At 37.9% G+C, this 26,957-nt stretch overlaps 1 protein-coding gene across 6 annotated transcripts in view; it reads left to right on the forward strand.

Moving 5' to 3' along the window:
* Positions 1-1,093: 1,093 nt before the first annotated feature.
* The window catches only part of DDX46 (DEAD-box helicase 46), a 97,854-nt gene continuing 71,990 nt past the window's right edge, over positions 1,094-26,957 (forward strand). For 2 of the 6 annotated variants that reach the window (XM_077138491.1, XM_077138494.1), the window contains exons 1-3: positions 1,096-1,338; positions 10,841-11,029; positions 12,192-12,335. In XM_077138491.1, coding sequence (XP_076994606.1) covers positions 1,322-1,338; positions 10,841-11,029; positions 12,192-12,335 — 350 coding nt within the window. In that variant the 5' untranslated portion in view covers positions 1,096-1,321. Of the gene's footprint in view, positions 1,339-10,840; positions 11,030-12,191; positions 12,336-26,957 lie in introns of all 6 variants that reach the window. The other 4 variants (XM_077138495.1, XM_077138496.1, XM_077138493.1 and 1 more) reach the window with 3 other exon arrangements.

Genomic DNA, 26,957 nt, shown 5'->3' on the forward strand with positions numbered 1-26,957 from the left:
GCTACTGCCTGCTGTCAGAGGTGAACAGTATGCCTTAGGGAAATAGTGGGTAGGTAGTTTTGGAGTCCCACTTGTTTCATTTTTTTTTTTTAATCAACTTTACAGAAGTAAAATTTACATAAATAAAATGTGCCAATTTAAAGACTACAGTTTAATGAATAAAGAAAATATTGTGATAACATACAACATAAAACTTCCTGTTTTAACCCCTTTCAAGAGTTCAGTGGATTTTGACAAATGTATACTTTTGTGCAACTTCTACCACAATCAAGATACAGAATGTTCCTATCACCCTTAGGTGTAAGAGAGTAAAATAGTGCAGAGGCATGTAAAGTAAAAGTGACAGCCTCTCCCCAACTCCATTACGGTTTTCTGCAAAACAGCTGTCAACGACTTGATGTGTTCTACTACGCCAGTTCTCAACCTTGGCTGTACTTTAGAAGACTCGTGAAGCCTAGAAATTCCCATTGCTCAAGAAGCACTCCAGACTAATTAAATCAGAATATCAGGATAGAACCCAGGTATCCACAAAAATTTAAAAAAGGTTCCCAGTGCAGCCATTTTGAGAACTTTTACAACTCTGCTGGTGTAGTTTTAGTTCTTTCTTTTCTCCACAAATGTAACTCTTCGTCTTCAAACCTCACGTCAGTGATCACTTCCTCAGAGAACTTTATTTTTTCCCTGAAGCCTTGTCTTCTGGCGGGCCTCTGCTTGCGGTATTATATCTGACTGTTTTCAGTAATGTGTCTTTTGTTGCCTACACTAGACTGTAATCTCCCCAAGCATCTAGCACATGCCTGGCATGTAACTGCTTGTAAATAAATGAATGAATATATAAACAAATGGGGAAAGTGAATGGAGACGTTTGGTAGCGTTATTTAGTGCAGAGTAAGATGTATGTCTGTGCAGGTCCTGGTACAGCAATTGGCGGCTTTATGGCGGAAATGGAGGAAAAACCCTTCCACATCCTGCCACGCGGAGGCGCAGCAATGCATCTTCGAACCAGCCCCAGGCTTCTACCAGAGCGCAGCGAGAAGCCGGCGAAGCCATTTTCTTTAGGGGCGCGGCTGCTACTCGGCCTCCTGACGACAGTGGCGCTGTGGAGAGGCAGCAGCTTCCGGTCGCTTTTCCCTTCCTTCTGCCCTCGGCGCCGACTCTTCCTGTCTTCTTTGGCCGCGCTGGAATGGACGCTGCCGCTGTGGCTGCTGCCATTCCTTAGTGTTGGTGCTTGCCCGCGTCCCTAGGGCAGCACAATTTTCCAGTGTGTCCCGTTTTCCTGCGCGCCGTCCCGAAGGGCGCCGGCTTTCCTGCGAGCGGCAGCATGGGCCGGGAGTCACGGTGAGATAGCGCGCCGAGCCGGACCGCGGCTTCTATTTGGTTTGGGGAAGAGGCGGGAGTTGAGGTCGCGGCGGGGCCGGGCCGGGCCGGCTCCCCACGTGCGGCCAGCGCGGTCCTGCGGCTAATGGAAGGGCTGATAGGGCTGGAGGCTCCTGGGTTGAGGGAATGGTTGTTCTTGGGCCGCCGCGATCCCACATCTTCCCTGCCTTACGGTCGGGTGATTCGAGCCTCGGGAACCGGAACAACCCTCCCGGGACATCAGTGATTGGCCTCCACATCCCGCCACTTCCACGCAGCCGACTTTGATCCCTTCAGACTGTGGTGATCCCAGTAGAATTTCTTTTCGCCTCCCGTTTGCAACATTTAGTTGGTGTCATCGCTCGGTATTTTAGTTCTGTGAGCGGGTGTAGTGTTCTCCTATGTCAGTTGAAACGAGCCTGTGGACAGATATTTTTACATCACCTACAACGCTCTGTATGTGACTAGGCTTTTATTGGGCTACGATAAATATTTATTGCGCGGTCATTTATTTTGCAAATAGATTTTTTTTTTTTTGTTACTTCCTTTCTATCCTTTTGAAACTATGGATTGGGAGATCTTATTAAAGCCATGAGACCATTTAAAAACTTTATATTGCTGATAACTGGTTCGGAACCTTGAAGTTTTTATTTTTAGGTGATTGCTGTGTATGTATTAGTGACTGAAGGAACCTTTATATCTAGGGACTGTGAGGGCTTATTTTTCCATGCTAACAGTAGATTATTGAGGTATAATCAACATTCAGGGAAATGTACAAAGCTAAAGAGTATAGTTTGTTGAAATTTAGTAGCATTTAAACCATATAACCATCACCTGATAGAAATAACGAGTATTTCCATAATGACAGAAAATCCCTTGACGGTCTTTTAAATCTTAGTGAAGGTATTAGCAGTCATCTGGCCACTCAGTCCTGAAACGTGGAAGTGATACTTATTTGACTCAACCTTCTCTCTCACTGCATAGGTCCAGTTGATTCTGCACCCGTTCTGCATTCCTCCTAACTGTGATTTAATTCAGGCCTTAATCAGGACCATTGCACCTGCCTCAAATTTTTTTTTTCCCTGAATTGATTATCTTTGATTTTTTTTTTAACGGCTGTAAAAATATTTTCCTTTTTAAAAATTTTTTGAAGTGAGATTCATGTAAGATAAAATTAACCACTTTAATATTAACAGTTCAGTGGCAATTGTTACGTTCACAGTATTGTGTAGCTACTGCATCTGTCTAGTTTCAAAGTATTTCTATCACTTCAAAATAAAACCCCATATTCATTAAGTAGTTTCTCCCCATTCTCTCCTACCCCTACCCCTAGCAACCACCAATCAGTGTTTTGTCTTTATGGATTTACCTACTCTGGATATTTCCTATGAATGGAATTATACCATATATGACTCTTTGGCATCTTTTATTTAGCATAATGTTTTGGAGATTCATTCATGTCATAGTATGTGTCAGTACTTCATTTCTTCAATCCATGTATATATTTACATTGTATGTATATTCCACAATTTGTCCATTTGTCTGTTGGTAGACATTTGAGCTCTTTCCACCTTTTGTTTGAGTATCTGTTTTCACTTCTTTTGGTTGTATACCTAGGAGTGAAATTGCTGGATCATGAAAATTCTGTTTAATTTTTGTGTTCCTCTTCCTCTGATCTTGATCTCCTGAGTTATAGAACCTTCACACTGCAACCAGAGTGACATTTCTAAAATGAAGATAAGATTATGCTGTTCCCCTGCTTAAAAATCTCTGTTAGTTTCCACTACTTCCAGAATGAAGTCCAAACTCTTTAGTAGTTCTTGAAGGGTCCTTCACAGGAACATCCCTTCTAGCCCTTTGGCCTTTTTCCCTACCTCTGCCTTGCATGGCCTCTGCTCTATAGGTGTGTTTCAGGGAATAATGGAAGGCTCAGAGTGGGAAAGAGCAGGATGTTAGAGAAATATTTAAGGAGCCCAGTTTCTCTCTATATATGTAGGTTGCATGAAGATTCAAGAGAAGTAGGAGGAGATAGGTTCTGAATGGAATTTGGGCCCAGACTGTGGAAGATGGGTTTGGATTGTAGGTTTAGTTTAGAATCTAAGACTGCTTGGGAGCCTTTGAAGATTTTCAGTAAGAAATGTGTATATGTGATATGTGTGTGTGTTTAACAGAATCTGCTTTAGCAGCAATGAGTAAGACAGATTTAAGGGAAAAGAGAACAGAACAGAAAAACCAGGAGTCATTTAAAATATTCTAAGTAGATTAGCCTCCTGATAAGGACTAACGGCAGTGGACTAGAAATAAGATGCAAGAAATTGTGGAGGTGAAATTAGTTATACTTAGAGTTTCATTGGTTGTATAGAATGAAAGAAGAGAAAAATATTGAAGATAATGTTTTGAGCCTATGTGATTGGAAGTTGGGATGATAAATGATTTGGGTTTCTATACATTAAATTTGATGTGCTTGAGGGATAATCAGGTGTATTCTTTCCCTTGTGTTCTTATCCAGGCTTATAGCTTTAAATATACTGATGTACACTGATGATTATTTCCCAATTCATTTCTCTGGCCCAAACCTCTTCTCTGAATTCCAGACTCCTATTTCAAGTACCTACTCTACATCACCATTTGGATACCTAAATCTTGATTTCCCACCCACTTACCCTCAAGTCTGCACCTCCCTCAGTCTTCCCATGTTAATAAATGGTATCTTTATCTTTGCAGTTGCTCCAGCCAGATATCTTGGTGACACCCATGACTTCACTGTGGCTGTCATACTTGGCATTTAATTCGTCATTAAATCAAATCAGCTCCAACTGCAGAGTATCCAAATTTTGGCACTTCTCAACATCTGTCTCCACACCTGCCATTTTGATCCCAGCTACCACCATCTTTTTTTAATTTTTTTAGAAATACCAAAAGAAAACACCAAACAAATGCAAACATTCTAACTTTTGATCATTCCGTTCTACATATATAATCAGTAATTCACAATATCATCACATAGTTACTTATTCATCATCATGATCATTTCTTGGAACGTTTGAATCTATTCAGTAAAAGAAATAAAAAGAAAACAGAAAAAAAATCATACATACCATACCTCCCACCCCTCCCCCTCACTGATCACCAGCATTTCAATCTAAATTTATTTTAACATTTGTTCCTCCTAGTATTCATCTTTATTCCATATGTTTTACTCATCTGTTGATAAGGTAGATGAAAGGAGCATCAGACACAAGGTTTTCACAGCTATGCTGTCACATTGTGACAGCTGTATCATTATTCAGTCATCCTCAAGAAACATGGCTACTGAAACACAGCTCTACATTTTCAGGCAGTTCCCTCCAGCCTCTCCGCTACATCTTGACTAACAAGGTGATATCTATTTAATGTGTAAGAATAACCTCCAGGATAAGGTCTCAACTCTGGAAACTCCCAGCCATTGACACTTTATTGTGTCTCATTTCTCTCTTCCCCTTTTTGGTTGAGAAGGTTTTCTCAATCCCCTGATGCTGAGTCTCAGCTCTTCCTAGGGGTTTTCTCAATCCCTTGATGCTGAGTCTCAGCTCATTCCAGGATTTCTGACCCACGTTACCAGGAAGGTCCACACCCCTGGGAGTCATGTCCCACGTAGACGGGGAGGATGGTGAATTTGCTTGTTGTGTTGGCTGGAGAGAGGCCACATCTGAGCAACAAAAGAGGTTCTCTTGGGGGTGACTCTTCGGCCTAATTTTAAGTAGACTTAGCCTATCCTTTGTCGGGTTAAGTTTCATATGAACAAACCCCAAGATCAGGGGCTCAGCCTATAGCTTTTGGTTGTCCACTACTTGTGAAAATATCAAGAATTCAACTTGGGGAAGCTGAATTTCCCCCCTTTCTCACCATTCCCCGAAGGGGACTTTGCAAATACTTTTTTATTCACTGTTCAAATCACTCTGGGATTTATTGGGGCTTCACTCTGGACAAACCAACAAAATCTCATGTCCTCCTCAAGGTTCCATGTACTTATGGTGTTCAATTAAGCTTTCTACATAAGTTATATTAGGAAATGGACTAGTCAAAATATAAATTTTGTACCAAATGAACATTTTTTGCTTTAGTCTCACACATAAGTTAAAATTTTAAAATATTAATTACCATCTGTTTTCAGCACCCTTCAGTCATGACATTCCTGTGTTCTTCCTCATGCAAAAACATTTTTTAAATTTGTACATTTGGTCACTATCATTATACACTCTAGGCATTCCTAGATTATACCATCTCAATCTTTATCGTCTATCTTTCTTTCTGATTTCATTTGTGCCCCCAGCCCTTCTTCCTCTATCATTCTCACATTCAGCTTCATTCAGTATTTTAACATAATTTTATTACAGTTAGGTAGTATCGTGCTGTCTGTATCGCTTCAGCTCCAATTACCTAATATCTTACCCTATTTCTATCTCCTGATGGTCTCTGTTACCAATGAAATTCTCCAAGTTTATTCACTAATGTCAGTTCATATCAGTGAGACCATACAGTATTTGTCCTTTTGTTTTTGGCTAATCTCACTCAGCATAATGTCCTTAAGGTCCATCCATGTTGTTACATACTTCATAACTTTATTCTGTTTTATGGCTGCATAATATTCCATTGTATGTATATACCACAGTTTGTTTAGCCACTTGTTTGTTGTTGGACATTTTGGCTGTTTTCATCTCTTTGCAATTGTAAATAATGCTGCTATAAACATTGGTGTGCAATTGTCTGTTTGTGTCCTTGCCTTCATGTCCTCTGAGTAGATACTTCGCAATGGTTTTGCCGGGTCATATGGCAATTCTATACTTAGCTTCCTGAGGAACCACCAAACTGCCTTCCACAGTGGTTGCACCATTTGACATTCTCACCAACAGTGGGTAAGTGTGCCTCTTTCTCCACATCCTCTACAGCACTTGTCTTTTTCTGTTTTACTGATGATGGCCATTCTGGTGGGTGTGAGGTGCTGTCTCATTGTGGTCTTGATTTGCATTTCTCTAACGGCCAGGGAAGTTGAGCATCTCTTCATGTGCCTTTTGGCTGTTTGTATTTTGAGAAGTGTCTGTTCAAGTCTTTTGCTCATTTTGTAATTGGGTTGTCTGTCTTTTTGTGGTTGAGTTGAACAATCTCTTTATAAATTCTGGATACTAGACCTTTATCTGATATATCATTTCCAAATATTATTTCCCATTGTGTAGGCTGTCTTTTTACTTTCTTGACGAGGTTCTTTGATACGCAAAAGTGTTCAGTTTTGAGGAGTTCCCATTTATTTATTTATTTCCTCAATGCTTGTGCTTTGGGTGTAAGGTCTAGGAAACTGCCTCCTAGTATAAAATTTATAAGATATTTTCCTACATTTTCTTCTAACAGCTCTATGGTCTTAGATCTATTTTGAGTTAATTTTTTGTATAGTGTGTGAGATACGGGTCGTCTTTCATTCTTTTGCATATGGATATCCAGTTCTCTAGGTACCATTTATTGAAGAGACTGTTCTGTCCCAGGTGAGTTGGCTTGACTGCCTTATCGAAGATCAGTTATCCATAGATGAGAGGGTCTATATCTGAACACTGTATTCTATTCCATTGGTCAGTATATCTATCTTTATGCTAGTACCATGCTATTTTGACCACTGTAGGTTCATAATACGCCTTAAAGTCAGGTGAGACCTCTGGCTTCATTTTTTCTCTCAGGATACTTTTAGCTATTTGTGGCACCGTACCCTTCCAGGTAAATTTGATTATTGATTTTTCTATTTCTGAAAAGTAAGTTGTTGGGATTTTAATTGGTATTGCATTGAATCTGTAAGTCAGTTTAGGTAGAATTGACATCTTAACTATGTTTAGTCTTCCAGTCCGTGAACACGGTATGCCTTCCATCTGTTTAGGTCTTCAGTGATTTGTTTTAACAATTTCTTATAGTTTTCTTTGTGTAGGTCTTTTGTCTCTTTAGTTAAATTTATTCCTAAATATTTTATTCTTTTGGTTGCAATTGTAAATGGAATGCTTTTCTTGATTTCCCCCTCAGATTGTTCATTTCTAGTATATAGAAACACTACAGATTTTTGCGTGTTGATCTTGTAACCTGCCACTTTGCTGTACTCATTTATTAACTCTAGTAGTTTTGTTGTACCACCATCTTTTATCTTGATGATTTCTGTAGCATTCTATCTGGTTTCCCGATTTCTGCCCTTGTTTATTCTCAGCTCCGCAGTCAGAATAATACCTTAAACACATTAGTGAGGTCATGGAAAAATAGTGAAATGTGACTCCGCCATACAACGTATAAAAAGCAAACAAAAAACATTAGTGAGGTATGTCATTCCTCTTCTTAAAATCTTCCAATAACTTCTCATCTTATTCAGAGTAAAAGACAAACTTCTTATAAAGCTTATAAAGTCCTCCATGCTCTGACTGCTCTGCTATTTCTCTGACTTTGTTTCATAGCACTCTGTTTATTTCAACCACATTGGCTCCCTTGCTGTTCCTTGACCATGCCAAGCAAGCTTCCTCCTCAGGGATTTTATACTTCCCATGAACTTTGCCTGGAAAGTTCTTCCCACTTATATCTATAAGCCTCTGTAACAAATGTCACTTCATTAGAGAGGCCTTCCATATAAAATATAGCAGAATCTATTTGACAAACTTTAACTTTTTTTTTTAACTTTTTTTTAATTGTGAAATATAGCATATATACAAAAAGCAATAAATTTCCAAGTACATTTTAACAAGTAGTTAGAGAACAGATTTCAAAGTTTGGTATGGGTTACAGTTCCAGATTTTTTCTTTTTTTTTCTAGCTGCTCCAATACACTGGAGACCAATAGAAATAACAATATAATGATTCAGCAGTCATACTCATTCTTAAATCCTGTCTTCTCTGTTATATACCTCCTTCTCTTTAAATTACATGTATGCATAAAAGCAATAAATTTCTGAGTGCATCACAACAATTAGTTGTAGAAAGATTTCAGAGTTTGTATGGGTTAAAATTCTACAATTTTAGGTTTTTATTTCTGGCTGCTCTAAGGTACTGGAGGCTAAAAGAAATATCAGTGTAATGATTCAGCACTCATACTCATTTGTTAAACCTGACCTTCTCTATATAACTCCACCATCACCTTTGATCTTTATCCCACCCTTAAGGGGTATTTGGTCTATTCCCATTCTAACATTTTTACGTTGAAAGGAGCTGTTAATAATATGGGATAGGGGGATGGAACTGGTTGATACTATGGAAGGGCTGGTCCCTCTGCATTTCAGGACTTACCTGGTCGAGGGACCCATCTGGAAGTTGTAGGTTTTGGAGAGTTATCCTAGTGCATGGAACTTTGTAGAATCTTACAAAATGCCCTAGGTATACGTTAGGATTGGCTGGAATGGTTTTGGTTGGGGTTTGGCAAGTTACAGGTAGCAGTGTCTAACTTAAGCATGCGTAAGAGTGACCTCCAGTTTAGCCTCTTGACTCTATTTGAACTCTCCCAGCCAATGATACCTTATTTGTTACATTTCTTTCCCCCCTTTTTGTCAGGATGGCATTGTTGATCCCACAGTGCCAGGACCAGACTCATCCCTGGGAGTCATCTCCCACTCCACCAGGGAGACTTTCACGCCTGGATGTCATGTCCCATGTCCGCCAGGGAGACTTTACCCCTGCATGTCATGTCCCATGTAGGGGGCAGGGCAATAATTTCACTTGCAGGGTTGGGCTTAGAGAGAGTGAGGCCACATCTGAACAACAAAAGAGGTCTCCATAGATGACTCTTAGGCACATCTATAGGTAGAGTAAGCTTTTCTGCTACATACCTGAGCTTAACAAGAGCAAGCCTCAAGATCAAGGGCTTGGCCTATTGATTTAGGTGTCCCTAATGTTTGACACAGTATCAAGGGTTTCCCAGTGGTAAAGTTTAATAGTTCCATATTTTTTCTCCCATCCCTCAAGGAAGTTTGCCAGTGCTTTTTGATTATCTGCTTAATCTGTGGCATTACATTAAACTATACAGGATTAAAGGCCCTCATTTTTATTCTGGGATACCTGTGTTTCAGTTGTTTAAATGAGCTATCTAGACAGGTTGAGTCAGATTTTGTACTACAGAAAACCTAGATTCTGGATATAATAAATCTTTCTTTGGTCTCAAAGTGTAAGTAAAGTTCTAAATACAGGTAATGTCTTCCTTATCCCTGTGTTCTGAATTACCTGAATCCCGACCTGATTGGCTTCATTCTTATCTGTAAATACCATGTCATACATATATAAAGCAGTGTCTCAGTATCCAGAAATAATAGTTACCACTCCAGACTAAATTTGACTGCTATAAAAGCTTACAATCTAAGCCCCAGTTTTCTTATAAATATTTTCTAAGTTAAGTCATACAATATTTGCTCTTTTGTTTGTGGTTTATTTTGCCTCACCAAATGTCCCACAGGTTCATTCACGTCGTTGCATGCCTCACAACTTTATTCCTTTTTGTAGCGCACCATGATCGATTATATCTTTATACCATCATTCATCAATCTATTTCTCAGTCAGTGCATCTCTCAGCCACCTCTGTCTATTGGGCCTCATGTATAATGTCCAAAGTCAACAGTCCATCACCCCTCTCAGTTTTAGATAATTTCTTTGTTCCCAAAAGGGAGATGGCCAATAAACATACCCTCACCAGATAGAAAATCCAAACCTCCCCCTAACTCTTGTCTCTTCCCACATTATGTACCTCTAGTGTCACTGCAATATTGATGATGTTTCCTGTTAAACATAGCCCAGAGCATGTGTATTAGGTAGGGGTCTCTAGAGAAACAGAATCAGCAGTATAAAATTTATAAAAGTGTCCCATGCAACCATGGAATGTAAGAATCCAAGATCTGTAGTACAGGCCATGAAGTAGCAGCTCCAGTAAGGTCCTCAACAGACTCTCAGGAGAGGCTGGCTGGCTGTAGCAGGTGGAGTGATTGTCTCTTCTGAATCCTCCTTAAAAGCCTTCAGTGATTAGATTAAGCATCACTCATTACAGAAGGCATTCCTCTTCGCTGATTACAGTCAGTTGTAGATGCAGTCAGCATGGTCATGATTTAAGTTCATGAAATGTCCTTACAGCAACATATAGGCCAGTGCTTACCTGACCAGACAACTGGGGACCCCCACCTGGCCAAGTTGACAGATGAACCTTATCATCACAGCATGAAATATCATTTTTCCTCCTATATCCTGAAATTATTTATTTTTTATACAACTTCATACCTTTGCAGTTAGTTGTTCATGCAAGACCTCATTTATATTTGTAATGTTAATTGGTGGGATATGTGAGCATGTACAACCCCTTTCAATTATGTTCACCTTCAATATGGTAATGTTACTTATAGACCCACTGGTGAACCACCTTCACTTCTGTCTATTCCCTTACAATTAAGTTCATCCTCATTAACAAACTGTTCACCCATCTGACAAGCTTAATCTTTGACTCAATAATATTTTAGTCACTATCGGAAACGATCAGCATCACGGGGACGCTCTGGAAGTCGTTCTAGAAGTCGCTCTCCCTCAGACAAAAGAAGTAAACGTGGAGATGACAGGCGATCTAGAAGCAGAGATAGAGATAGAAGGAGAGAGAGATCTCGTAGCAGGGATAAAAGAAGATCTCGATCAAGAGACAGGAAGCGTCTGAGGTAAGACATGACTCTTCAAAGGACTCAATAAATTCAGCCTTGTCAACTAAATTAGTCTTCACAAGTTCATTTTGAACTAGAATTTAGTGACCCCTTTGGAGGCTATCTGCTTTAACCTCAAGTCTCTAGAACAGAGACTTTCTCAGTCAGTATTTTAAGTTTGGAAACTTCAAGTTGTAATTTCTTTTATCCAAAGGAAATCCTTACAGCCCCCTGAGAAGGTTAAAAAAAAAAAGAACAAGGTTAAGATAATGTGGTGGGTTGTTGAGAGGGTTCTATTCTGAGTTTTCCCCAAGAGAGCTGACCAATGATTTAAACCAAAGAATATCTTAAATTTTATTTTACTTTTACTTGATTATGTATTATCTGGTCAAGCAGCTTTAACATTTTCTAAAAGAAAAAACAGTCTGTAAATAAAAATAGCCTCCCACACACTAAAGATAAGGTTACATAGTTGTTGAAAACTGATTACAAAACAACTTTGACTTTATCTTTTTTAAAACATTGGAAGGTGCGAATACAAAGATACTACATGGTACTTGGGGAAGGTACTCACCATGACAATGCTAACAATTCAGTTTCATATTATGCGGTCCCAGGAACAGTTTCATACAATTCATTTAAGTACATGCTAAGTGAAATTAGTCATTTAAAATCTGTTTTTTTAATTTTTTGGTGTGAAGGTAGAATCAGAAGACTTTAAAGCAAGTCTCTGTATTTTATAGATGTGGAAAGCTAAGACCCCGAGAGAGGTCATGATCTGTCCTCTGTTGTATCACTACTTAATTGCAATACCAGGATAGAAATTTGCATCTCCTAATTGTTAATCAGTGATCTTTTCATAGCCTTATTTTGCCCCATCCTTATACTTTGGTTTAGGCTATCTTTGAAAATTAGATTTTTAACTGTAGGCTGTAGATTTTAAATGGGTATTAACGATTTGTTACGTTTTTCAACAAATGTCATTATGAAATTAGTATCCTCATTTTTTCATTGGCCATTTGTAAGAATTGGCCTTATTTGTTCCTTACTTGACAGTTAGTTGAAACCTCTTCACTTAATGGTAGTAACTAGGAAGCTGCTTTTGAAATGGGACAGATTCATGATCTCAAATAGTATCCCCATTTGGAGATATAATAAATGAAAAATGTCCCCTTTTCAGGCGTTCCAGAAGCAGAGAAAGAGACAGAAGCCGAGAACGAAGAAGGTCTCGGAGTAGAGACAGGAGACGTTCAAGGAGCAGAAGCAGGGGCCGGCGATCCCGGTCCTCCAGTCCAGGCAATAAAAGCAAGAAAACAGAGAACAGGTAATGTTATCATTGCACTATATCATGCAGGTTGGGAACAGGTGCTTTTCCTTATCATTTAATTTGATTTTCCTTATAACCCTTTAAATTTATCTTGAGAAATAATTGCTGAATTTAGCTCTTAATAGGTTAAGTTTATAATGTGATTGGAATATACTAGATTCTATCAGTTTTTTTTTATTAATTAACGTAAAAAAAGAAATTAACCCAACATTTAGAAATCATACCATTCTACATATGCAATCAGTAATTCTTAACATCATCACATAGATGCATGATCATCGTTTCTTAGTACATTTGCATCGGTTTAGAAGAACTAGCAACACAACAGAAAAAGATATAGAATGTTAATACAGAGAAAAGAAATAAAAGTAATAATAATAGTAAAAAAAAAAAACCTATAGCTCAGATGCAGCTTCATTCAGTGTTTTAACATGATTACTTTACAATTAGGTATTATTGTGCTGTCCATTTTTGAGTTTTTGTATCTAGTCCTGTTGCACAGTCTGTATCCCTTCAGCTCCAATTACCCATTATCTTACCCTGTTTCTAACTCCTGCTGGACACTGTTACCAATGACATATTCCAAGTTTATTCTCTAATGTCGGTTCACATCATTGGGACCATACAGTATTTGTCCTTTAGTTTTTGGCTAGACTCACTCAGCATAATGTTCTCTAGGTCCATTCATGTTATTACATGCTTCATAAGTTTATCCTGTCTTAAAGCTGCGTAATATTCCATCGTATGTATATACCACAGTTTGTTTAGCCACTCCTCTGTTGATGGACATTTTGGCTGTTTCCATCTCTTTGCAATTGTAAATAACGCTACTATAAACATTGGTGTGCAAATGTCCGTTTGTGTCTTTGCCCTTGAGTCCTTTGAGTAGATACCCAGCAATGGTATTGCTGGGTCGTATGGCAATTCTATATTCAGCTTTTTGAGGAACCGCCAAACTGCCTTCCACAGTGGTTGCACCATTTGAAATTCCCACCAACAGTGGATAAGTGTGCCTCTTTCTCCGCATCCTCTCCAGCACTTGTCATTTTCTGTTTTGTTGATAATGGCCATTCTGGTGGGTGTGAGATGATATCTCACTGTGGTTTTGATTTACATTTCTCTAATGGCCAGGGACATTGATCATCTCTTCATGTGCCTTTTGGCCATTTATATTTCCTCTTCTGGTAGGTGTCTGTTCAAGTCTTTTTCCCATTTTGTAATTGGGTTGGCTGTCTTTTTGTTGTTGAGTTGAACAATCTCTTTATAAATTCTGGATACTAGACCTTTATCTGATATGTCATTTCCAAATATTGTCTCCCATTGTGTAGGCTGTTTTTCTACTTTCTTGATGAAGTTCTTTGATGCACAAAAGTGTTTAATTTTGAGGAGTTCCCATTTATTTATTTCTTTCTTCAGTGCTCTTGCTTTAGGTTTAAGGTCCATAAAACCGCCTCCAATTGTAAGTTTCATAAGATATCTCCCTACATTTTCCTCTAACTGTTTTATGGTCTTAGACCTAATGTTTAGATCTTTGATCCATTTTGAGTTAACTTTTGTATAGGGTGTGAGATATGGGTCTTCTTTCATTCTTTTACATATGGATATCCAGTTCTCTAGGCACCATTTATTGAAGAGACTGTTCTGTCCCAGGTGAGTTGACTTGACTGCCTTATCAAAGATCAAATGTCCATAGATGAGAGGGTCTATATCTGAGCACTCTATTCGATTCCATTGGTCGATGTATCTATCTTAATGCCAATACCATGCTGTTTTGACCACTGTGGCTTCATAATATGCCTTAAAGTCAGGCAGCGCGAGACCTCCAGCTTCGTTTTTTTTCCTCAAGATACTTTTACTAATTTGGGGCACCCTGCCCTTCCAGATAAATTTGCTTATTGGTTTTTCTATTTCTGAAAAATAAGTTGTTGGGATTTTGATTGGTATTGCATTGAATCTGTAAATCAATTTAGGTAGGATTGACATCTTAACTATATTTAGTCTTCCAATCCATGAACACGGTATGCCCTTCCATCTATTTAGGTCTTCTGTGATTTCTTTTAACAGTTTTTTGTAGTTTTCTTTATATAGGTTTTTTGTCTCTTTAGTTAAATTTATTCCTAGGTATTTTATTCTTTTAGATGCAATTGTAAATGGGATTCGTTTCTTGATTTCCCCCTCAGCTTGTTCATCGCTAGTGTATAGAAATGCTACAGATTTTTGAATGTTGATCTTGTAACCTGCTACTTTGCTGTACTCATTTATTAGCTCTAGTAGTTTTGTTGTGGATTTTTCCGGGTTTTCGACGTATAGTATCATATCGTCTGCAAACAGTGATAGTTTTACTTCTTCCTTTCCAATTTTGATGCCTTGTATTTCTTTTTCTTGTCTAATTGCTCTGGCTAGAACCTCCAACACAATGCTGAATAATAGTGGTGATAGTGGACATCCTTGTCTTGTTCCTGATCTTAGGGGGAAAGTTTTCAATTTTTCCCCATTGAGGATGATATTAGCTGTGGGTTTTTCATATATTCCCTCTATCATTTTAAGGAAGCTCCCTTGTATTCCTATCTTTTGAAGTGTTTTCAACAGGAAAGAATGTTGAATCTTGTCACATGCCTTCTCTGCATCAATTGAGATGATCATGTGATTTTTCTGCTTTGATTTGTTGATATGGTGTATTACATTAATTGATTTTCTTATGTTGAACCATCCTTGCATACCTGGGATGAATCCTACTTGGTCATGATGTATAATTCTTTTAATGTGTTGTTGGATACGATTTGCTAGAATTTTATTGAGGATTTTTGCATCTATATTCATTAGAGAGATTGGTCTGTAGTTTTCTTTTTTTGTAATATCTTTGCCTGGTTTTGGTATGAGGGTGATGTTGGCTTCATAGGATGAATTAGTTAGTTTTCCCTCCACTTCGATTTTTTTGAAGAGTTTGAGGAGAGTTGGTACTAATTCTTTCTGGAATGTTTGATAGAATTCACATGTGAAGCCGTCTGGTCCTGGACTTTTTTTTTAGGAAGCTTTTGAATGACTAATTCAATTTCTTTACTTGTGATTGGTGTGTTGAGGTCATCTGTTTCTTCTTGAATCAAAGTTGGTTGTTCATGTCCTTCCAGAAACCCGTCCATTTCTTCTAAATTGTTGTATTTATTAGCGTAAAGTTGTTCATAGTATCCTGTTATTACCTCCTTTATTTCTGTGAGGTCAGTAGTTATGTCTCCTCTTCCATTTCTGATCTTATTTATTTGCATCCTCTCTCTTCTTCTTTTTGTCAATCTTGCTAAGGGCCCATCAATCTTATTGATTTTCTCATAGAACCAACTTCTGGTCTTATTGATTTTCTCTGTTGTTTTCATGTTTTCAATTTCATTTATTTCTGCTCTAATCTTTGTTATTTCTTTCCTTTTGCTTGCTTTGGGATTAGTTTGCTGTTCTTTCTCCAGTTCTTCCAAGTGGACAGTTAATTCCTGCATTTTTGCCTTTTCTTCTTTTCTGATATAGGCATTTAGGGCAATAAATTTCCCTCTTAGCACTGCCTTTGCTGCGTCCCATAAGTTTTGATATGTTGTGTTTTCATTTTCATTCGCCTCGAGGTATTTACTAATTTCTCTTGCAATTTCTTCTTTGACCCACTTGTTGTATAAGAGTGTGTTGTTGAGCCTCCACGTATTTGTGAATTTTCTGGCACTCCGCCTATTATTGATTTCCAACTTCATTCCTTTATGATCCGAGAAAGTGTTGTGTATGATTTCAATCTTTTTAAATTTGTTAAGACTTGCTTTATGACCCAGCATATGGTCTATCTTTGAGAATGATCCATGAGCACTTGAGAAAAAGGTGTATCCTGCTGTTGTGGGATGTAATGTCCTATAAATGTCTGTTAAGTCTAGCTCATTTATAGTAATATTCAGATTCTCTATTTCTTTATTGGTCCTCTGTCTAGATGTTCTGTCCATTGATGAGAGTGGTGAATTGAAGTCTCCAACTATTATGGTATATGTGTCTATTTCCCTTTTCAGTGTTTGCAGTGTATTCCTCACGTATTTTGAGGCATTCTGGTTCGGTGCATAAATATTTATGATTGTTATGTCTTCTTGTTTAATTGTTCCTTTTATTAGTATCTAGTGTCCTTCTTTGTCTCTTTTAACTGTTTTACATTTGAAGTCTAATTTGTTGGATATTAGTATAGCCACTCCTGCTCTTTTCTGGTTGTTATTTGCGTGAAATATCTTTTCCCAACCTTTCACTTTCAACTTATGTTTATCTTTGTGTCTAAGATGTGTTTCCTGTAGACAGCATATAGAAGGATCCTGTTTTTTAATCCATTCTGCCAGTCTATGTCTTTTGATTGGGGAATTCAGTCCAGTGTTATTACTGTTTGGATAATATTTTCCTCTACCATTTTGCCTTTTGTATTATATATATCATATCTGACTTTCCTTCTTTCTAAACTCTTCACCATACCTCTCTCTTCTGTCTTTTCGTATCTGACTGTAGTGCTCCCTTTAGTATTTCTTGCAGAGCTGGTCTCTTGGTCACAAATTCTCTCAGTGACTTTTTGTCTGAGAATGTTTTAATTTTTCCCTCATTTTTGAAGGACAATTTTGCTGAATATAGGAGTCTTGGTTGGCAGTTTTTCTCTTTTAGTAATTTAAATATGTCATCCCACTGTCTTCTAGCTTCCATGGTTTCTGCTGAGAAATCTACACATAGTCTTATTGGGTTTCCCTTGTATGTGATGCATTGTTTTTCTCTTGCTGCTTTCAAGATCCTCTCTTTCTCTTTGACCTCTGACATTCTAACTAGTAAGTGTCTTGGAGAACGCCTATTTGGGTCTAATCTCTTTGGGGTGTGCTGCACTTCTTGGATCTGTAATTTTATGTCTTTCATAAGAGTTGGGAAATTTTCAGTGATAATTTCTTCCATTAGTTTTTCTCCTCCTTTTCCCTTCTCTTCTCCTTCTGGGACAACCACAGCACGTATATTTATGCGGTTCATATTGTCCTTGAGTTCCCTGATACCCTGTTCAAATTTTTCCATTCTTTTCCCGATAGTTTCTGTTTCTTTTTGGAATTCAGATGTTCCATCCTCCAAATCACTAATTCTATCTTCTGTCTCTTTAAATCTATCATTGTAGGTATCCATTGTTTTTTCCATCTTTTCTACTTTATCCTTCACTTCCATAAGTTCTATGATTTGTTTTTTCAGTTTTTCTATTTCTTCTTTATGTTCAGCCCATGTCTTCTTCATGTCCTCCCTCAATTTATCGATTTCGTTTTTGAAGAGGTTTTCCATTTCAGTTCGTATATTCAGCCTTAGTTGTCTCAGCTCCTGTAGCTCATTTGAACTATTGATTTGTTCCTTTGACTGGGCCATATTTTCAATTTTCTGAGTGTGATCCGTTATCTTCTGCTGGCGTCTGGGCATTTAGTCAGACCCAACAGGTTGAAAGATTCTTCTGTGATATCTCTGGGTTCTGTTTTTCTTATCCTGCCCAGTAGGTGGCGCTCGTGGCATACGTTTGTCTGCGGGTCCCACCAGTAAAAGGTGCTGTGGGTCCTTTAACTTTGGAAAACTCTCACCTTGGGGGAGGTTCGCCAGCCGAAGCGGCTTGGAAGAGTGCCAGCCGGCTGGGGATCCGAACGCGGGGAGGGTCGCCGGCCGCCGCGGCCCGGGAGAGCGCCCGTCTGAATCTCCTAGCCGGTCCGGGGTGCCAAGCGTGATGGGAGGGCGCCAGCCGCCGCAGCTCGGGAGAGTGCACTGTTCCCAGCCGGACCAGGGAGTCACGTGTTTGTAATGGACCCCCCCGGTCACCGTTCTCCACGGCCTGGGGATTTCCAATCCTATTCTCTCAGTTGGTCCGGGGTGCCACGCGTGCTGGGGCGCCAGCTGCCACGGCTTGAGGGGACCGCCTGCCCAATTCTGCCAGCTGGCCCGGGAAGGAGGAGGGGAGGGACTCCGGCCGCTTGCCGCCCCGCCCAGGGAAGCCTGCGCCCCTCGGTGATCTCACCGGTGCGTGTTCTCCCAGCCAGTCACCCATTCCAGGATGGGGTACGCTGCCTTTTTGATTTCTGTCGTGGCTCCGGGAGCTTTCTGTATCGTTTCTACTCCCCTAGTAGCTGTTCTGGAGGAGGAAAAGTGAGGATGGCAAGGCTGTTGAGGATGGTGGCGGAGGAGCCGGTGAAGGCGAAAGAGCGCACAGTGGTGGTTGGAGAGCCACTGGAGTAGGAGGAGAAAGGGAAGGATAACATGGCGGATAGAGCGCTGCCGGAGCAGAAGGGGAAAGAGAAGGGCAAGATGGCGGCAGGAGCTCCCCTGGCGGATAAAGAGGAAGAGGAGAGCTAGATGGCGGCGGGAGCGCGGGTGGAGAAGGAGGAAGAGGAGGGCTAGATGGCGGCGGGAGCGCCACCGGCAGAGAAAGAGCTATCAGTTTTAGTACTAATGATGCATTGTTACCTCATTTAATGCATACGCTTTTTTTTTCATTTTAAAGAATAGTACTTTATTGAATGAGTTTTATTCACAGAAAAATAAACTTTAATTTAAGATGACTTTCATGTTAGAAAGTAGAAAGCAATTTTCTTAGTTTTCCATACTGATGGAAAGGCTCCTCCTAAATGAAAAAAGCCATAAAATCATATTCACAAATATAACACTCTGTCTCAAAATCTTTCACATAATTATTCATAGCAGTAATACAATGGCATAAGAATCAGTGATTCTGCCAGGTTGGTTAGTTAAAGTATGCCAGTAATGAAAAAAAAATGCAAAATCTTCTAACTGAAATTACATCAAGTCAAAAATGCAAATTCGTTACGAAGTAGAGTTAAAATGATAAACGATATAGTAATTTTAAATGTTCCATTTACGATACATAGAAATGTAGTAAAGACTGAAAAATCTACATGCATATCCAAAAACCGTAGACTTTAAAACAGGATCTTACCACACAGACATTAATGTAGTATTATACAATATAAGTGATTGTCTTACTGTATTAAAGTGTCATTTAATATGTAGTGAAAGTTATGATATAGTGGAAAGAGGGGTTGAAAAAATAAATAATCAGCACCTCCCAGGAGAGGTAGCTTGGCGAAGTTTCACCTTCAAATTATGTCCCAGTTCTGGCTCTGCCACTAACTAGCTATATAGCTCTGAACAAATCACTTCATGTTTGTGCTGCAGTTTGCCTCACTTGAAAATGAGGGGGATGAATTATATGCTCTCTAAGGTCACTTCTAGCTCTGCTGTTCTTTGATTCTAATATGCTGCAAATGAGGTTCACATTGTGCTAAGTGTATAAGAGTCAAATTGAAACTGATCATTAATGTGAGAATGAGACAACTGTTTCTATTAGGGAAGCTCATAGTTTGAGGAGGGTATTTTTTTTTCAAGTTTTCATAAAAGAAATTTAAATATTTTTAAGGGCTTGATCTATTTATTTATTGTAGTTTATATCTTAACTATGAGAAACACCAAAGAGTCACTTAAAGTGTTAACATATAAGAACTTCTAACTTTTAGCCCAATTTCCAGGTCAAGGCAAACCCATGGAGGGTAAAAGGGTATTAGGAAGGGATTAGATTTACACTTACAGCAGGTGCTTTACATGTATGGTCTCTTTGAACTCTCCTAGTCTTTTTTTTTCTTATAGCCTTTTTTTTAAATTTATTTCTTATTTATGATACATAACCACATACAGACACATTCTTATCATATGATCATTCTGTTCTTGTTATATAATCTATAACTCACACTATATGGTTGTATATTCATCATCATGATTATTTCTTAGAACATCTGCATCAATTCAGAAAAAGCAATTAAAAAAACAGAAAAAAATTCATATATACATACCCCTTATCCTCCCCTTCACCGATCACCAGCATTTCAGTCTACTACATTTATTTTAACATTTGTTCCCCCTGTTATTTATTTATTTTTAATCCATATGTTTTACTTGTCCATTGATAATGGTAGACAAAAGGAGCATTAGACACAAGGCTCTCACAACCACACAGTCACTCTGCGACAGCTGTATCATCATACAATTATCTTCAAGGAAACATGGCCACCAGAGCACAGCTTCACATTTTCAGGCAGTTCCCTCCTCTCCATTACCCATTAACTAAACAGGTGATGTCTATTTCATACTTAAGAATAACCTCCAGGATAACCTCCTGACTCTGTTTGGAATCTCTCAGCCATTGACAGTTTCTTTTGTCTCATTTCGCTCGTTCCCCTTTTGGTCAAGAAGGTTTTCTCAGTCCCTTGATACTGAGTTCCAACTCATTCTAAGATTTCTGTCCCACATTGTCAGGAAGGTCCACACCCCTGGGAGTCATGTCCCATGTAGAGAGGGGGAGGGCAAAGTTTGCTTGCTGCTTTGGCTGAGAGAGAGAGGCCACATCTGAGCAACAGAAGTTCTTTTGGGGGTGACTGTTAGGCCTAACTTTAAGTAAGCTTAGCCTATCCTTTGTGGAATTAAGTTTCATATGAACAAATCCCAAGATTGAAGGCTTGAGAACTATTGCTTTGGCTGTCCCCACTGCCTATCTCATAGCCTTTTGAGATAGGTATTAGTCTGTTCATTTCACAGATGAAAAGGAGGCTACCTTTTTTTTTTCTTAATAGATCTGACCAAAAAGAACTACCTCTGTTAAATATTCCTTCCCATTTTCTTATTTATTGAGTGGAAATGATATGCAAGCTATTCCATTTCTCCTACCTCCTCTGTCCTTTTCCCCCATGCAACAACTGGGGAATCAGGAAATAAAACAATGATTTGGATCTAAAAGATACAGTATATGTATCTAATGCTGTGGTGTTTTCCTTTCAGAGAGTTCAAAATAGGAATTGTAACCACTAAAATGAAAACAGGAAAAAACAGATATCAAGGTTTAAATCATGTAACAACAAAAATATCAGAAGATCATAATACGCAGGGCCAGATCGTATCATATACACTCACCCTACCCATCTCAGCCTCTAAACAAAAGGAAAAATTATCTAGCAAGGAAGGCAATGAAGACATTAATTAATCAACTGGGATTTACTGTATAAACACTAAACTCACTTCTCAAAAATTAAGACAAGGCTTTTGATTAGCACACTAAATTATTACAAATAAAGATAACTATTACAAAACAATTTAAATCGCCTCAAGACTAAACATAGTAAAATAGGTGATGATTTTGAAATCCTAGCATAAACTTTAACAATAAAGGAAGATACTGAGAACTATACTTTTTTGGGTAGGAGGTGTTAGATCTGGTTATATCTTTGACCTTGGAAATGATCAATTTTAGAAGAAATAAATGGGAAGAATCCAATATATATATATATTTTGGGGGGTACATGGTCCGGAAATCGAACCTGGGTCTCCGGCATGGCAGGCCTGCTGAGCCACCGTGGCCTGCCCTAACCCCAGTACTTTTTATAATATGAACATAGACACACATTATTAAGTCTCTAGAAATTTGATTAGAAGTTGGGAATGCTGAGTGATTTTGAGAACCTTAAGTAACAGCATTTCTAAGCAATCCTTGAACTTGCTAGTCACATCAGCTTTGTGCATTAAATTTCACAACTCATAAAATAAAGGTAAATGAAGGTCTTTCTTAACTCTAAACATACAAATTTTAAAGAAGAATTTTCGTGAACTGAGACTCCCAAAACAAAAAAGGCTTATGTTGAAACAATTTAGTACTGGCTAAGAACTACATGAGACTAACTAATTTGGAGCTGAAAATGTGAAAAACACATTTTAAAAACTTTAACACTTTTCTCCCCTTGTAGAAATGTTTAAATTTAAAGCTTAGACTATACATGTCAAATTTATCTTAATAAGAAATTTATCTTAATGAATATATAACTAAATCTAGATAGAAGAGTGCAAAAGTAAAGATCTGAGAATTTGCATAGTAATACAAAAACAGGGCAGTCATTTAAGCAATTCGCATTTAAATTTGCAGTACTTTTAATGACTGTCACTTAAAGTAGTAATCATCAGAGGTTAGGAGAACATGACAATACTTTCTCTTAGAAAATACAATTTTTAACAGTTTCACTCAAACTTTTCTCTGAAGTAAAATGCTTCACTCTATATTGTAGGTCGTTTTGAGAATCTCACAATGTAAACTCTGGGTGATCTATGCAGCATTTAAAAATTTCTATTTTTATTCATATAAACTTATTTAAGTGTTTTTTTTCTTTTTATTTATTTATTTTTTAATTTTTTATTAATTAAAAAAAAATACAAGAAACACAAACATTCCCAACACATACACTCAGCAATTCACAATATCATCACATAGTTGCATACTCATCATCATGATCATTTTCCAGAACATTAGCATCAATTCAGAAAAAGAAATAAAAAGACAACAGAAAAATATAACAAACAGAAGAAAAAAAAATTTTGCATCCCATACCCCTACCCCTTACTGATCCCTTTCATTGATCACTAGCATTTCAAACTAAATCTATTTTAACATTTGTTCCCCCTATTATTTTTTCTTTTTAAATATTTAACAATTATTATTCTTTTCTTGTCAGTATTTTATGATTTCCAAGAGGATTTAAGGATCTTGAGAGAACATTTATTACAGAAGTATCTATTACTGTTAGTAGTCAAAAAACATACGAAAAATTTGGGTAAAGGAAAGACATGACATTTTGTCTTAATACATGTTAAACAATCATCTTACTGGTAAAAATTCACATGAAATTATAAGGTACAAGATGATATGAGAATCTCAACATGGAAAGCTGTAACTATAACTACGAGCAGTATGCAAACATGCTTATACTTTTACCTCCATAAGCTGACAGATGTTTTAAATACTGGGTTAACAAAGATCTTTTAGTAGAGTGACTTAGGCAGGCTTAAACAAGCAAGGATTAAGGATGAATCCTTACTAATTAATTGAAAGATCCTGAGACATACTTTATATTTCATTTTATAAAATCAGAAATATTTATTTTGAAATAAGAGAAGAAGACATGGTTTACCTATGAGAAAACTACCACTCAGAAATATTTTTCATCCGCAAAGCAGGAAAAACGAAAACATTTAAATTGTACATTGGCAGTAAAAAGATTAACTGCCCTGCCTTCTTGGATTAGGAAAACTAAAGCTCAGTGTTAAGTAGTTTTGGAGGCTTTGAACATGCCTAAGACTTTGTATCAGTAAAATATTTTCTGAAAATTCTGATAACAGATGTAATACATATTTATAAAAATTCAAACAGAACAACATTTAAAACGTAGAAAGTGAAGGCCCCTGCAAACCCTCTCTGAAAATCCAGCTCCACCCCACCACACTCAAAAAGAAAACCACATTTAACAGTTTGGTGCACATCTTTCCAAACTTATTATTCTGTACGTATCTGAACACATAACCCTTAGTTTGGTTCATGCTACTCATAAGAATTTTGCTACTTGCATTTTACATTTAATACATTTTTGACATCTTTTCATGTCAGCACATGCAGGCTAGATGGTATTCTGTTATTAAAATGTTCTTTAGAAATGGCAAAAATCACTTTTTAAAATCATTCACACAAAAGGGTATGTTTAATTTTAAAAGAAAGCTGACAGTACTGAAACTCAAAGATAAAAACCTAAAAGTAATCTCCATCTTTCCACCAGTGTGCAACAGTTGATTCTGTTTTCATAAAACAAAAACAAAAACAAAAAAAACCCGAATTATGTGATTGGAAAGATTAAGTCTAATCTCAGCATTTACACCAAATTATTCCATTTGCTATACCTAGTTGAAAAGAATGAAAAATCTGGTTGATTAATTCAATTACACTTACAAACTAAGCTGGTGTACTACAAATACATGTTATGATCAGTTATAATATGATGCTTCTTACCTATGTCTAGGTTTTCAATGAAATAACAGTAAAAAATAGGATACATAATATGGCTGCTTTCCTGAAAACTTCAGAAATTCAAATTTTAGCTAGCCAACTAAAACATTATAGTTTTTTTTTTTTTTTACTTGAGTAACAAATGTTAATGAAGTTCAAAGCTGGTTACTTAAAGTTGTTTGGTATCACACATGCAGTTAGGGTAATAACAACAAAATGCAGAGTGGAGTTAGATTCAGACATAAAAATTATCTGCTTGAACATGATGATGGTATAGCACATGCGACATTTGTCAACCTCTTCAGCACATTGTTTGCAAGTGACCAGATGTCCACAAGGAATAAAAACTACAGCAGTATTTCTATCCATACAGATTTTGCAAAGCTTCTCCTCTTGAAGGCACCTTAGTTGTTCAATACTAATCTCAATTCTTTTAGTTAGTGATGGTGTTTTTTCAGTTCTTCCCAGAGACTCTTCAAGTATATGGGTTAAATGAATATTATATATATATACTTTTGCCGTTTCTCTTCTACCAGATATTTACACCCTGTATACCGCTTAGCATGTTGTTCCCAAGGGTCTTCACTGGGCTTCTATCGTTAGTCCTCCTCCACAGTGAAAGCACTTTACTTTGTCACCTTCACCAAAAATTTTTAATCTATTAAACTCTTCTACAAATTCTTCATCCTTATTGATGTCTATAGGCACACAAGTTTGAGATCCTTCAAAACTGTTAAAAGTCATCTTCTCTTAAAAATAGGATTTGTCCACCTTTTAGAATATGCTGGAGCTGTGACTTGGGCACCAATGATTGGAATTACTAGCTAATTTTCTCTTCTGGAAGCTCTTAGGCCCCTATTATTTCTGTTTCACAGGCCCTGACCAGGCACATTCCACTCTGCTTCACACAAGCCACAGGCATCAGGTTGGGGGGACATGCAGGAAATCCCTGGCCTGGAGCGTTGGCTGTGACCACCTGTGGCACTCAGCGAGGTCCTGAGGGGAGAGTCCCTAGGAGGGGGCACCACCAGTCCCAATATGGAAATGCTGCCTCTGTTCTGCAGCCGGGCCTGGGCACCCTTGGGCCCAGGCGACAGTCATTTAGAGCTGCATCCACCGGGGGCACCAACGTGGTCCCACCACTTCTGAGTGGTAAGAGCAGCCAGAAAAAAATACCTCAGCTCAGACCCCAGCTGGGAACAGGAGCCTGATGGAATGGGCACACATGCGCAGTGGTTCTAAAACATATTCTTAATGCACAGAAATATATTTTATAAACATATTTATAGAAACTGTATTTTTTCCTTTAAAATTGCTTTAAAATTGAGGGTGGTGCAACAGTGGCTCAGTGGCAGAATTCTCACCTGCTGTGCTGGAGACCCAGATTCGATTCCTGGTGCTTGCCCATGCGAAAAAAACCAAAAAAGTTACTTTCTTAGATAGTATTTTGGATGACATACTACTTTTTTACTTATGGCATGCATTGCTAAATTGCTATTCAGTATGGGTACACTTTGTAAGTTAAATACATGTTTCCTTAAGATGCCAATAGCATTGAATTTTGCTTTATTTTTTTGTTTTTTTCATCACATAGTTGTGTATTTATCATCAGGACTTTTAGAACATGTTATCACTCCAGAAAAAGAAATAAAAAGGAAAAAGAAAAACACTATACATCCCATACCCCTTACGTCTCACTCTCATTGACCACTAGTATTTCAGTCTACCCAATTTTTTGCCCTTTATCTCCCCCATTATTTATTTATTTTTGTCATCATTTTTTTTTACTCATCTGTCCATACCCTGGAAAAGGGGAGCATAAGCCACAAGGTTTTCACAATCATACAGACGCACTATAAAAGCTATATAGTTGTACAGTGGTCTTCAAAAATCAAGGCTACTGGAATACAATTGAACAGTTTCAGGTATTCCCTTCTAGCTATTCTAATACACAAAAACTGAAAAGGATATCTATATAATGTATAAGAATAACCTCCGGAATGACCTTTCAACTCTATTTGAAGTCTCTGAAACTTAATTTTGTCTCATTTCTCTTTCCCCTTTTGGTCAAGAAGGCTTTCTTTTTGTTTTTAAAAAGAAGACTTTCTCACTCTCATGATGTTGAGTCCCGCCTCATTACCCAGGAATCATGTCCCTTGTGGCTAGGGAGATTAACCTCCTGGGAGTCATGTTCCACGTAGTGAGGACGGGGCAGGGAAGGGCAGTGAGTTTACTAGCCAAGTTGGCTTTGAGAGAGAGGCCACATCTGAGCAACAAAAGAGTTTCTCTGGGAGTGATTCTTAGGCATAATTATAAGTAGGCTTAGCTTTTCCTTTGCAGGAATAAGTTTCATAGGGGTGAGCACCAAGATCAAGGGCTCTGCCTACTAAATTCGTTGTCTCCAGTGCTTGCGAGATTATCAGGAATTCCCCAGGTAGGGAAGTTTATTTTCTACTTTCTCCTCAGTCCCTCAAATGAGCTTTGCAAATACTTTTTATTCTCTGCCCAAATTACTCTGAGATGTATCAGAGCATCCTACTAACCTGTAGAAATCAAAAAGATTTTACTCCCTTTTCAAGGTTCCATGAAGTGAATGTGTTTGAATACACAGGTCATACAAGTTAAATTAGAAAGTGTGTTGCTAAAAATAGAAATTTTAAACCAAATAAACATCTCTTCCTTTGGTTTTACACAGAAATTGAAGTCTTAAACTGTAGACCATATTATCT

This window comes from Tamandua tetradactyla, chromosome 20, assembly GCF_023851605.1.
Source record: "Tamandua tetradactyla isolate mTamTet1 chromosome 20, mTamTet1.pri, whole genome shotgun sequence".
NCBI lineage: Eukaryota > Metazoa > Chordata > Mammalia > Pilosa > Myrmecophagidae > Tamandua > Tamandua tetradactyla.